This window comes from Copadichromis virginalis, linkage group LG22, assembly GCF_057382275.1.
Source record: "Copadichromis virginalis isolate Kocher_CV1m ecotype Utaka linkage group LG22, C_Virginalis_male_GT1.1, whole genome shotgun sequence".
NCBI lineage: Eukaryota > Metazoa > Chordata > Actinopteri > Cichliformes > Cichlidae > Copadichromis > Copadichromis virginalis.
In genome coordinates, this window is record NC_140638.1 from 122,590 (window position 1) to 135,000 (window position 12,411).

At 48.0% G+C, this 12,411-nt stretch overlaps 2 protein-coding genes and 1 long non-coding RNA gene across 7 annotated transcripts in view; 1 reads left to right on the top strand and 2 right to left on the bottom strand.

Moving 5' to 3' along the window:
* On the bottom strand, positions 1-8,660 carry gabpb2a (GA binding protein transcription factor subunit beta 2a). 5 transcript variants are annotated; one of them, XM_085445762.1, is made up of 8 exons: positions 8,596-8,660; positions 6,621-6,728; positions 5,983-6,150; positions 5,708-5,902; positions 1,878-2,031; positions 1,379-1,555; positions 1,177-1,295; positions 1-433 (listed from the first exon to the last, which is right to left on the bottom strand). In XM_085445762.1, the coding sequence occupies exons 2-8, from the start codon at positions 6,726-6,728 to the stop codon at positions 83-85; spliced, it is 1,272 nt and encodes a 423-aa protein (XP_085301888.1). In that variant the 5' UTR covers positions 8,596-8,660; the 3' UTR covers positions 1-82. The 5 variants fall into 5 exon arrangements, with proteins under 5 accessions (XP_085301888.1, XP_085301887.1, XP_085301886.1 ...); XM_085445761.1 differs by lacking the exon at positions 8,596-8,660 and adding an exon at positions 7,783-7,848; XM_085445760.1 differs by lacking the exon at positions 8,596-8,660 and adding an exon at positions 7,282-7,392.
* LOC146682295 (uncharacterized) lies at positions 7,973-9,061 on the top strand. The gene is made up of 2 exons (XR_014917449.1): positions 7,973-8,037; positions 8,610-9,061. It is a non-coding gene; the product is annotated as an uncharacterized LOC146682295 (long non-coding RNA).
* Positions 9,062-9,888: 827 nt separating this feature from the next.
* The window catches only part of mllt11 (MLLT11 transcription factor 7 cofactor), a 3,144-nt gene continuing 621 nt past the window's right edge, over positions 9,889-12,411 (bottom strand). Inside the window, exons 2-3 of the mRNA XM_085445769.1 lie at positions 11,886-12,058; positions 9,889-10,426 (exon numbers count right to left, since the gene is read on the bottom strand). Of these exons, the coding sequence (XP_085301895.1) occupies positions 10,340-10,426; positions 11,886-12,053 (255 nt within the window). The 5' untranslated portion in view covers positions 12,054-12,058 and the 3' untranslated portion in view covers positions 9,889-10,339. The remainder of the gene's footprint in view (positions 10,427-11,885; positions 12,059-12,411) is intronic.

Here is a 12,411-nt window from a genome sequence, read left to right on the forward strand (position 1 = left end):
CCTGTTGAAGCATGTGTCACGCCAGGATCAGGTCTTTTTGTGGGCATGAGTACATCGTGCAAATCCCGCCTGCTGCGCTCCGTTAGGAGCTCACCTCCGTCGCCTCTCCCCCCGCCTCCACCAGCGTCACTTGACCCTCCTCTCCCTCCATGATGATGCCCCCCTCCTGCAGCACCACCATCTCGCCCTCCTCCTCCACCACGCCGCCAGATCCCTCCTCCTCATCCTCCTCTCCTCCCACCACCTCCTCGGGGCTGGCAGCAGCGTTGGTGGCGCCAGCCGCCGTGTTTGCGGTGGCGGTGCCAGCCTGACTCTGGGCCATGGCCTCCAGCTTGATGCGGTACTCCTCCGCCTCCTGCTCCTTCCTCAGCAGCTGCTGTCGGTACTCCTGCGCCTTCCTGTTGGCCTCCTGCAGCTGCCTCTGCAACAGCTCCTGCAGGAAAACAAATAATCCTCATCGATCAGCACAAAACCATACAGACCAGCGCACCCCACCCAAACCACGGAGAGAAACCCATGTGGTGTGACGTGTGCACACGTATTGAATGCTGGTGTGGTTTCAGACATTTGTAGCACTGAGGGGATTTCGAAAGAGGAAATTGTCAGATTCATGAAACTGGACTTCAGGTTTGGACATCACGCTCGAGGATCACGCCGTACGCATTTGCAACTCTTTTGGGGAAATTTCGCTCCAAACTAACCCACACTGTGAACCCACCCACAGCACCGGCTCACAAATGATCCCCGATTCAAATCCAATTCAATTACAGCGGGGCAACGACAACGGTCTAACTTCCTGTTGGGTTTGTGGCGTGGTTCCAAGAGGCACGGCCATGTTAACGGCGCTACAGAGCCATATTCAAAATAAAAGCATTGGATGAAATCAACTTTAGATCCACACACAGTGGAGCTGGCACACATCATTCAGGCGAACACAGCTCTGCAGGTTTATACAAATCTGACACACACACACACACACACACACACACACACACACACACACACACACACTTCTTTATGGTCCCTCAAGACTACAGTGGGTCATTGGCAGGGTGACATCTTGTTAGGCCTGGGGTCAGTGTTGTTTTCTATACACTGTAAAACGCAGCTCGCTGAAACTGTAAGCGGCGTTCAGAGGTCAGAGGTCACTGATCACAGTGTGGAGGCGGCGCTCACCGTCTCTCCCGTGTTGTTGTGGTTGTTGGTCACCTCCAGCTTCCTCTTCCTGGAGGGCGGAGGCTGCGGCTCCTCCGTCACCACCTCCTCTGTCACGGTGTTGGCAGGCACGGCAAGCACTGGATAAGATAAAATAAAAATCAGGATGTAAATGGCCTCAGGACTTCCCGCCACTTCCTGTTCAAAGGCATCAGCATCATACTCTGCTGTCCATGCTGCATGGTGACGAAGAACGGCTGTGCCATCCCTCCTGTTGTCTGCAGGTTTCCGTGCTGGTCGGTTACTATGGTGATGACCCTCTGACCACCTTCGTTTACGACGGTGGCGTGCTGGATGTTGGAGTCAAGAGCGCTGGCAGCCATCGCTTCCTCAGAGTCTCCTGAAAAACAAAAGGGGGTCGTTACAGCGATGCGGTCTGCGGCTTCTCATCGGTGTCGGGGACCGCGGTACTGTTTGTGCAGCATTTCAAAAATGGCGTGAAGGAGGCGCTCTCGTGACTCACAGAGTATTTCCACTGACCAGCCATTCGGTGGCAAGAAATCTGCTGAGGTTGCATTTTTGGATCGCTTGGAAACCCCGGTGTAGTAAGTACTGAAAAATGACCAGCTGCTACCACCATGTCAAGCTGTGACGTGCCGACCAAAGAGGTAGAGATGGAAAAGGGCTCTGTGTGTGTGTGTGTGTGTGTGCACACATCTCACCTGCATTGGCCTTGTTGAGCAGCTCGGCCAGGTTGACCACGCCCCCCTGAATGGCAGGTATGCCCTGGATGATGAACTGTGGTTGGTTGGTGGTGCTGCTCGTCTCCACATTCATGCTCACCTGGTTCATATTCACCTGATTCTGCATGCCCTCCTACACACACACACACACACACACACACACACACACACACACACACACACACACACACACACACACACACACACACACACACACAGTGAAGCATTCATTAATTTAAAGGTGCCTTTTTCTGCATTTCTACCTCCGCAGAATCAACCAATCAGGAGGCTTCTGTTAGTAGCATTTTATTTATCCTCACTCTGGCGCCATCAGGTGTGCGCAGGTGCTTTGTGCTGAAAGGCAAAGACCCTACAATCATACAAAGTAACCCCACCCACTTCCTGTAAACACTGTACAAAGACACAGGAGAGACTTTTGGAACGCCCCCCATGTCCTTTTCTTCTGCCGGCTGTGGGTGTAAAGGGGTTGGGATAGGTTAGGATCCAGGCTGCTATGATTCCCGTTTCCTGTTATGAGGGGAGATGTTATCAGAACGTGTGATTGCATGATCACCTTGGTCACCTATAGCATGTCAGAGTTTCTGGCTTCGATCCTAAGCCCGTTGGTCGGCAGCTCTGAACATCCAGACATGTTGAGTCATTATGGAGGCAGATGAAACCATGGTCTCATTCCATGTTACACCTCTCTTCACTTGCATCCCAGTCACTGAAGTGTTGGAGGTAGTTCGTAATAGAGCAGCGCGATATGGCCAAAAATATTTATCACTATATATGAAAATTTGCGATAACAATATAACTGACAAATTGAAAATAAAACAAAAAACCCATCCATTTGTTTTCACTTAAAAAAGCAGCTGTTTTTTTGTGCATTAAAGCTATAAAAACATTTAACAGTGCAAATGTAATGTAATAACATAATGTAATAAATTCTGTTTTCATGGATGCCTGGATGTTAAACTTCATAGTTACACCTGGTAAAACAGCTACGCTGATCATTTTATTAAGGATGAAAGAATTTAGACAGTTATCAACCACTTCAGCCCCATGCCCCTGGTACCGGGGGCAAAAAGGAGGAGATCACGTTTAATTGGTTATAACACGGGGTGAGAAATATAAGTCCAGACATGTGGTGTCCACAGAAACCTCTGAATCTCAGCTAAAATGTCATATAAACCATTTCTACAACCACCAAATACATTGAAAACAAGCCATGATTAAACGAGCAGTTATGTAAATGCGCAGAAGACTGCTAAACAAACAAAACCGAACCGGAAATTCTCCAGACTTCATGTAACCGGCTAAAGATAGACTGGTTAGCTTCCAGGGCTATCACTGACTCCACACACCAAGCTTCACCACGATCAGACCAAAATTCACTGAATGAACCGCAAAAGAAAACCACAAAAACACACAGCGGCGCAAATACGCTAAGACAGAGATTGGCTTACCCAGGGCTGTAATTTTTCACTCTTTCACTTTAGAAACATAAATCTTTGCACAGATGATGTTTATATTATGTTGGTTATTATATTATGTTGGTTACTGAAATTCTGGAACCAAATGTGATCTGAGGCATATTTTTAAAAGGGTTATATGCTAAAAATTTTAAAAAGAATTACGCAAGGATAAAATCTACTTACTTTTTCTGTGTTCCAGTCTCAGTAACTTTGACACAGTAATATCTGCTTCAATAGTTACACCTCTGATGAAATCTCACAAGTGTTAGCTTTATTTTGATACCAAGATTGTAAGCACAGAGTTTGTAATTGCAGAGAAATAACCAATTAAATTTGGGCATTGCATTTTCGAGCATGAAGCTCAGAAACCCCCTTCAGGCTTAAGAGGTTAACTCTCAGTGATGGTGCAGTGTTCGTTTGACTTTGGGACCTGAAGCTGACGGAGGTTTGGACCCAGATTACTCCCTGATTTAAGAGCACCTCCGTCCGACAAATATGGCAATAACGACGCCCGCTTGCATGTTCTACAAAAAAAAAAAAAAAAAAAAAGTGCTTTGTTGTGTATCTGGCAGACAACACCAAACCAGTTCCACATCACTGAAGTTGCAGCATTTTTACAAACCAATTCTGGTTCATCCGTTTCACTCAACGAGCCGCTTTCCCCCTTCTCATTCTCTGTTGCTGCCATGCTTTTTCCACCATGTGCGTATTATAAACAAAGGCACTGCGCGTGCATGTTTTACCCGTATTCTATCACAATATTTTATTTTGTTATCATTGCCTAACATTGTACCGGTATTACCGTGAACGGTATAATATGGCCCAGCCCTAGTTCGTAAGAGATTACAGGATAACCCCAACCTCAGCAACAGGACCACTCTCAGCATCGACTACATGTGTTTGAACTGTGTCTTCATTTCATCCGTTTCAGAAGTGGAGAAGAGGGCTTTGCTATCCTACCCTGGAACATCACCAAGTCATTGGTTCAGGTATGTGGATGACACCTGGGTGAAAATCAAATCTCAGGACGTTCCACAATTCACGGATCACATTAACTCGGTGGACCGACACATCAAATTCACCAGGGAGGATATGAAAAGTGGCAGCTTAGCCTTCTTAGACTGTGAGATTTCCATCAGTAATGGGGGACATCTAAAAGCTGACGCACAACTGCCGCCCAAGCGAAAACCTGTAGTGATCCCGTACATGTCAGGCGTATCGGAGCAGCTGAGACACATTTTTTCTAAACACCGCGTCTCTGTGGCTTTTAAACCCCAAAAATTGGCCCACCCCAAGGATCTGACAGCCCATTGTTCCTTCAGTGGGGCTAGTTTTAGTCATTGTGCAAATGTCCCGTTTATAAGGTTGGAAACCTGAAGTCAGCTGAGACTGAAGAAGTCACCTGGATGATGACGAAGGGTCCAGATGAATAGAATCAACCTTTTGAGAAGTGCATGTGTGGCGCGGCTGTGGGGGACGCGGACACACCCGAGCAGCAACCGCGCCTCAACAGCTTCAAAGCAGAGTGCACTGGGTCCCGTTGTTGTCGTTGGTGTGTGTTAGACAGCAACTGAAAAGCTGCAGCCGTGTGTGAGGTACGACAACCAGAAATAAAAGTGCTGAAAATGTGGTCGTCTCTGCCACGCGTCTGTCACGGTACAATTAGCTCAGACCTCTGTGTGTTTACAGCAAAGCTTGTCATTAAAGCAGGATTTCACAGCAGCAACAAACTGAACTCAGCTTATTTTTCACAGCAGTGTGCACACACAGCGCCTCTCTGCAGTAAACAACAAGTGAAACAAAGACAAGTGTGTTAGTCTGTCGGATTATTGACTGAGTGTTTGTGCTACTGAAGCACAGTAACACAAGTGCTGTCATCACTCGAGCTGCTCTCAGCTGACTGACGGTGTCACGGACGTGAAACGGCTGTAAATAAATTCTATCAGTGACTGCAGCACAGAAACTCTCAGCAGCTCACTGCACCAGACAGAAAATGTTGTTATAATGAACATTGATCCATTGTTCCAGTCTGCTGCTATGAATTATGGGATAGCGTTTTCTGCTCCCCTTTCATAAAGAACACTCCAGTGTCTCCTCTGCTAAAGGAGGCAATAAAGGAAGCATTAAAGATCCTTTCCTCAGACAGCTCTGATTACGGCCTCCCGGCAACAAACATTCCTACACAAAACAACTCGGGCGAAATGTCTGCCTCACCTGATCTCCGGGCAGCCTGAAAGTCTCTGTTATCGACCTCGCTGCAGAGTGCGAGCACACCTGTAACCTTTCTGTCACACTGAAACCTCAATGTTCTGCTTCTGCTTGTCGACTCACCTGCAGCAGCAGCATCAGCTCCGTGTTCTGGATGTCCATGGCGATGTCGAATGGCGTCTTGTCGAATTTGCTGAGCGCGTGTACGTCAGCGCCGTGCTTGATGAGCGTTTCAGCCACGCTGTGGTGCCCATGCTGTGCTGCCCAGTGCAGCGCCGTCATCTTCAGCATGTCTTTGGCGTTGATGTCAGCGCCGTTCTAAAAGGGAGGTCCACATATGTCAAAGATCACAGCGCTTAGAGCACACAGAGCCTTCCAATGAAGACAAGCCGTCTTACCCGGACCAGCAGCTCCACGATGACCGTGTGTCCCTCGGCGGCAGCCATATGCAGCGGGGTGCGGTCCACTTTGGTGCGGGCGTCTCTGCTGACACCGGCCCTCAGCAGGACGTCGGCAGTGGAGTAATGGCCGTGCTGAGCGGCCAGGTGGAGCGGGGACGTCCCAAGCTGAAGGTGAGTGAGAAGGAGCCAGAACAGGTGAGCTCAGGTGCAGCTTTCTATCTCAGAGTCTCAGAAACAACTCTTTTTCAAGGTTCAAGTCCCACCCTTCATCCACTCACTTCCGCGTATCCTGTTCAGGGGCGCTGGAGCCTATCCCAGCTGTCTTAGGGTGAGAGGCGGGGTACACCCTGGACAGGTTGCCATTCTGTTGCAGGGCTAACACATAGACACAGGCAACCACTCACATTCACACCTAACTTTAACCTAACCCGCTAACAAGTCTTTGGACTGTGGGAGGACGCCGGAGTACCCGGAGAGAACCCACGCAAACTCGACACAGAAAGACCCCGGCCTGATGGTGGAACTGAACTCTTGCTGTGAGGCAACAGTGCTAACCACTGTGCCGCCTGCTGACGTTCCCATCCCATTATTAGTGCTATTTAAAAATAAAAAAAAAGCATGCAGCAGAGTCTCACCCAGTCAGTGGTGAACGGCGCCCCGTTGGCCATCAAATTTCGAACTTCGTCATCCTGACCTTTCCGGGCTGCCTCTAGCAGCCGCTTCCCCAAATCGACCAGCGACATCTGCAGAAAGGGATCGATACAGCTGATCAATTCTCCCAATCAGTAACTTCAGGCATCCTCAAACAGCCAATGAAAGCTGCAGTGTCCATCCTTTATTTGCAGGGTGTTGTTTATGACTAACAAAAACCTTTAATTCAACATTTCTTAAAAACACTGTTTAACTTCTCTCAGCCTGTCTGATTAAACAACTCCTTCAAACGTACCAGCTCGCTTATCTGAAGCTAACAGTTAGGTGTCTATTATCGGACACACATGGTTCATCTGCACCTGCTCCGTCGGTAAGGCTCAAGTTGAAGTTGCCCGCTTATGTTTTAAGAGCAGAAATGTAAAGTGTGTTTGCTAACATCTACTCATGTGCAGTGGGTTAGCTCCTCTTTAAAAGACACACAGAACAAAAACCTGTGTGTGTCGGATAACGGGTCCGTAGCTGAGGGTTTAGCACGGCAGGGCTACAGAAACCTGCTAAAGTGCACCAGGGGGCTGACTGAACCCCCCCAGGCCCGCTGTGAGCGGGTTGTGGAGGCTCACACCCGACCGAATGCTTTTATTTTACCAGAACGTGCCCCAGGCCGTGTCCGATAATGGAAATCGGGTAGTCACACCGCTCTCGTGATTGCGAAACAGCAGAGAAGGACGAGCTTCTTCTCCGCGGCCGAGGAGCCATTTTAGGCGCCTCGACGGGCAGAAAAATTCCGCCATGAGCTGCGTCGCCCCGCGCAGCCTGTCCGTGCTCTTCTTCGCCACCCGCACCGCCGCCACGGTCACAACAACACCGACAGGAAACCGTTTGATATTAAGTTGTTGGTTTTCCGGGGGAAGTCACACAGAAATTTCCTATTTTACACGCGGAGAAAAAACTACTTCCACATCCGGTTAGTCGGTGTTGTCGGAGCGCGCGCAGTCATACCGCTCACCGGAGCCTCGTGCGGAAAGGTTGACTCTGGCGCGCGCAATTCCACCTTCGTGCGGAGGACGCGAGCCGGAGCACGCGGGCGGCTGTGGTCCCGCGGCGGGCGGCTGTGGTCCCGCGGCGGCCGACGAAGGGAGTACTTACCGGCTCCAGGTTTGTGGGGCCGCGCTACTCCTTGCTGCTAACCTTAGCGGCTCGATGCTAGCCGCCCCACCGTGGGCGTCTGCGGGAGCTTGTGCTTGTTTTGTGATCCGTGCTACGGAAGAATGGGTGCAGTCAGGCGTACACTTCAAGACTAGAACCGCACCAGAACATGAATGCCGAACACTAAGAGAGCTTGGCCCGTCCGACTCTAGCGAGTCTGTTTACGGAGAAAAGTTAGCGAGACGCGGCCGGATGGTAAGGGTGTAACCTTCAAAATAAGAGCCTTTACAGCCGTCCAGTGATTTAAATGTTTTTGTAAAACTGTAAACCGTCATCATCGCACTCCTGTCAGCGTTAGGACTATTAACAGGGATTGTTCAGATTAATGCCATTTAGTATTTGTGAATTAAATATGTTTCCTGAAAATTCTGAGTAAAGATCTTAAAGTGCATTTCAATCATTTGGTAGCCCTCAATAACAACATTCAGCCAACAGGCTTTGGAAGTGAAGAAAACCAGACATTATTGTCATGAAGATATCTGCCTATAGTCCGTTTTTGACGAAAATGCAGGTAAAATTCATATTACAACTAATGTAAATTTATAGTATTTTCCCCTCGGCTAATTAATAGCAAATAAACCAATAAACTACTGATTAACGGTAAAAGTGTACCTGAAATCCACAGTTGGACCGTACACTATTTTATGTTGAAAGTCTTCAAAGGAAGTGTGGTCCTCTGTAAAGCTTATAGCTATGTTAGCCGTTAGCCTGCGCGCATGTAAGCTGGAACAAGTTAAAATAAAGCTGCTTTACCTTCTTATCTCAAGGTTCTCGCGATCGTACGCCTCCTGGCGTGGATGGGACCCGGAAAGGTGCGCTTATCTGCTCAGAAAACCTTCACAAACAGGTATTTTTTTTTTTTTTAAATGTTTAATGTGCTACAAAGATGGCGGCCCCGCGACACCGGAGGTGGAAGCCGGAGAGTGTTAACCTGCCAGGGGGCGGGCTCTGTGCCGGCGGAGGCGAAGAGATCTGAGGTCAGTTTGAAGAACAGAGTGTGCATCACAGGGCTGTGATGCAGTGACCGAGGCTGACCACAGATCAGCCAACAGGAGAGGCTGATTCCCGCCTGCGCAGCAAAGAAGAGTACGACATGTTGGGAGTAGTAGAAGAAGAGTCGTGCGTTTTGTTTTCTGGAATTTCACATTTAAATATGTATAAATTAAGTTCTTAAATTATTCATAAATCTCCAATAAAAAAAGAAAAGTGATAGTCTGTTCGACGTGTTTCGATTATTTAAAGGGATAATGGGTTTTTGTGAGCTGTCACGTTGGACAGGACAGATGTGTGCGTTTTCTCTGAGACGATCTATGACCCCAGGTGATCATAGAAGAAGAAAATTATCTTGATGCATGATTAACCTGAGAGGAATCAGACCAATAAGACCTGATGTTTGGAGACGTGATTGGTCAAATAAATGCGTGTCAGCCGGGTTTTGATCTGAAAGAGCTTAAACCTCCACTTTCGATGTTCAGGTGTGAAACATAAGAAAGTACTTCTAATCAGGTAACAGCACAGACCTGCTGATGGCTCAGGTGCGTGGGCAGCTCTGCTAAATCCTGCAGCAGAGATCACAGAGAAGCACACCTGGGTTTCCTGTCAGTTGCACCTGTAGCGCCTATGGACCAATCAAACGCTGTTTAACAGGTGCAGGGAGGTTTGAAGCTCTGAGGCACATGATAGAAATCAAGTTTCTTCTTCTGTGATGTTCGACTCCGTTAACCATAATCCACCACCAGGCGCCGGGCACAAGAAGAAAGAGGTTCTGTTCAGAGGATCATTTTTCAGGAGCTGCTGATCAAATGTATTGATTATCCGACTCATTCTGTAATCATCAGCAGGTGATGAGGTAATCACTCGGGTATGTGCTGTGAACATTACTCAGTGATGTCACAGAGGTGTTTCTGACCCTGAAGCTGAACACGAATTTATTCGTCGTGTATGACGAGGTTTACTCCATAGTCACTGTAATTCACATACATGGCCAGTTAATGATCGTGTGACTTTATTAGTTACTTTTACTGTAATAAAAGCCAAACTTACGAGTAACTGTGGACTTTTTTATTGTTGTTGGCAGGAGTGCGAGGTTTGATTACAGCTACACAAATAAATATATAAATAATAAACAGGGCAGACTGTGAGGTTAACCTGAACAGCTGTAACAAAAGAAAAGAGGCACAGATGAAACAGAACAATGTGATCTTCACAGGCGTCTGTTCAAAAACCAGAAAATTAAAAAGCCTTGTCACACCAGTCACATCATCTCCTTCAGTTCTGCAGGTGAACCTCACCTGAGAGGGTGACGCAGTTCTTCAAACATCAGCTGCTCCATCACAAGTCAAATTTATTTTACCAAACGATAATCAAAGGGTTCAAAGAGCACCACACTTCCTGTTCCACCCAGGAAGAAAACTGGAAGTGTGGTGCACCTAACGTGCTGTCCTGCAGACCCTGCATCTTTGCTTCAGTGTGGTCTGAGGTCAGAGGTTAGCTGGCTTCACAGCAGCAGGTCAGCGAGCAGGGCGTCCACAGCGGCAATCGGAGCTCTCCAGTAATTAAAGGAGGAGAACTCTGACAGCTCCCTCTGCAGGAGACACAGGGAATGACACATTTCAGTTAACAACAGGTCTCTGTACAGCGCAGCCCAAGGGCAAAATCCAAGAGGGGAGTAAACTCTACATACAGAAAGGCTAACTTACATCTATGTTAGATCCTGAGAGCAGGGCTCAATAGTGTAACTTCATGTGTGAAGTTTTAAAAACAGCGCCCCCTCCAGTCAGTACGGAGCCTGCCATTAACTAGTGACAGGATCGATACCTCAGAGCAGGGGTGGCCAACTCCAGGCCTCGAGAGCCGGCATCCTGCAGGTTTTAGACCTCACCCTGGGTCAACACACCTGAATCAAATGATTAGTTCATTACCAGGCCTCTGGAGAACTTCGAGACATGCTGAGGAGGTCATTTAGCCATTTGAATCAGTTGTGTTGGATCAAGGACACATCTAAAACCTAAAGGACACCGGCTCTCGAGGCCTGGAGTTGACCACCCGTGCCTCAGAGGAAAATAAGGACAGTGAAGCTAAACATCAGTGTGAGGGAATCACTGTAGTGCTGCAGCAGTCAGTTCATGTTAAACCAGGATCTACTGTCACTTTACTGTCTGTGTCTACAGCAGGAAATGGCTGTTGGGCTAAAATCCAGCTGTTAGCTGTGATGTTGGGATTTGTGGAGGAGAGCCTGAGTCACGTGGAGTCAGAAACTCTGCAATCAGAGCTATTTTATGCAATAAAATAAATAAAATAATCTGTTTTTACCCAAACACTCTTTATCCAAAGAGTTTACGACATACATAACTACATCACACCACTTTCGTACCATCAGCACGTCTGCAGGGAAAACAGCTTCCTCGCGTCATCTGACTGACTGCATTACTTCATATTAGCAGTGAGGAAAAGTGAAGCCCCCGTGTAAGTGAAGGACATGGAGATTTCTTTCCTGTGGACATGATGTCAGGTTTCCACTCTGCTTTTGTCTGTGGTGTGACACGCGTGCAGTAACCGTGATGTTGGAAACTGTGGCTGTGTGGGGCAAAGAGAGAACAATTTATTGTTGGCTCGGCCGGGAGAGGAAAGTCTGGAGTGTGGACTTGAGCTTGTCGGTCTGGTGAACCCAGAGTCACCTGATATGTGTAGTGTCTCATGTCCTCTGGAAACAGCCAATGGAAGCACTCACAGCACCACCCACAGGAACTGTACACTAAATCTACATGCAGGTGCAGATAAAGCAGCTGGAGCTGGAGCGTCTCCATTAGAAGCAATATTTCCTTTGTTTGTGTTCGCACTTTCTCAGCAGGAGTGTGTTCACCTGCTGTGAGGTAAATACACCTGGAACTGATCACATGATCAGGCCTGCAGTACTTTGAAAACTGCTGTCAGAGATTTGAGTGTTGTATCACAGATTTTTCCCAAATAATGATTTGGGAAATATCGGCTCGTCGGACACTGCTCAGTGGGACATTTTCATGTGTCACCTGTTTTAGCCTCACCTCTTCATCACAGCTCCACAGCTCCAGCGTCTTCTTCTCCCTTCCCTTCCCGCTGTTGGCCGCCTCACAGTCTATCAAACCCAGGTCCTCCAGCTCAGATAGGTCGAGAGCCGGGATTGGCTGCCTCCAGAAAAGGAAGGAGTCATACTGGCTGCTCGATTTCTCCATCACGTCTGAGACAAAACACACAAAATCACTGATCTCAGAGCAGATTTTCACCCTTGATATCATTTAAACATCGATTAAACCAGGAGGTCAAACCCGTGACCCTACAGAGTCCAGCCTCCACAGATGGTGCATCCAATAATCCCCCCCCCCTTCCACCCCACGAGTGGGGGAGGATATTTATGTGGTCAGCTGAGGTTCTAAAACAGGAAGTGGAACATCTGATCTAAGCAACCCAAAATAATCCTCCATGTTATTCCTGCTCTTTTTATTCCTGGGCCTTAGTCATAGACCTGGTCTTGGTCCTTGTAATGGACTTGGTCCTGGTCCCGGTCCCGATAACCGGGTAACCCACAGCCAG

Bases quoted from the DNA above. Each gene is read 5' to 3' on its own strand.
- gabpb2a (XM_085445760.1), bottom strand. From the start codon at position 7,392: ATGGCTCCTCGGCCGCGGAGAAGAAGCTCGTCCTTCTCTGCTGTTTCG. The intron at 6,151-6,620 runs GTGAGACTCTGC...ACTCACCTTCAG, and splicing joins CGCCGTTCACCACTGACTGG to CTTGGGACGTCCCCGCTCCA. The intron at 2,032-5,707 runs GTGAGTCGACAA...GTGTGTGTGTAG, and splicing joins AGCTGATGCTGCTGCTGCAG to GAGGGCATGCAGAATCAGGT.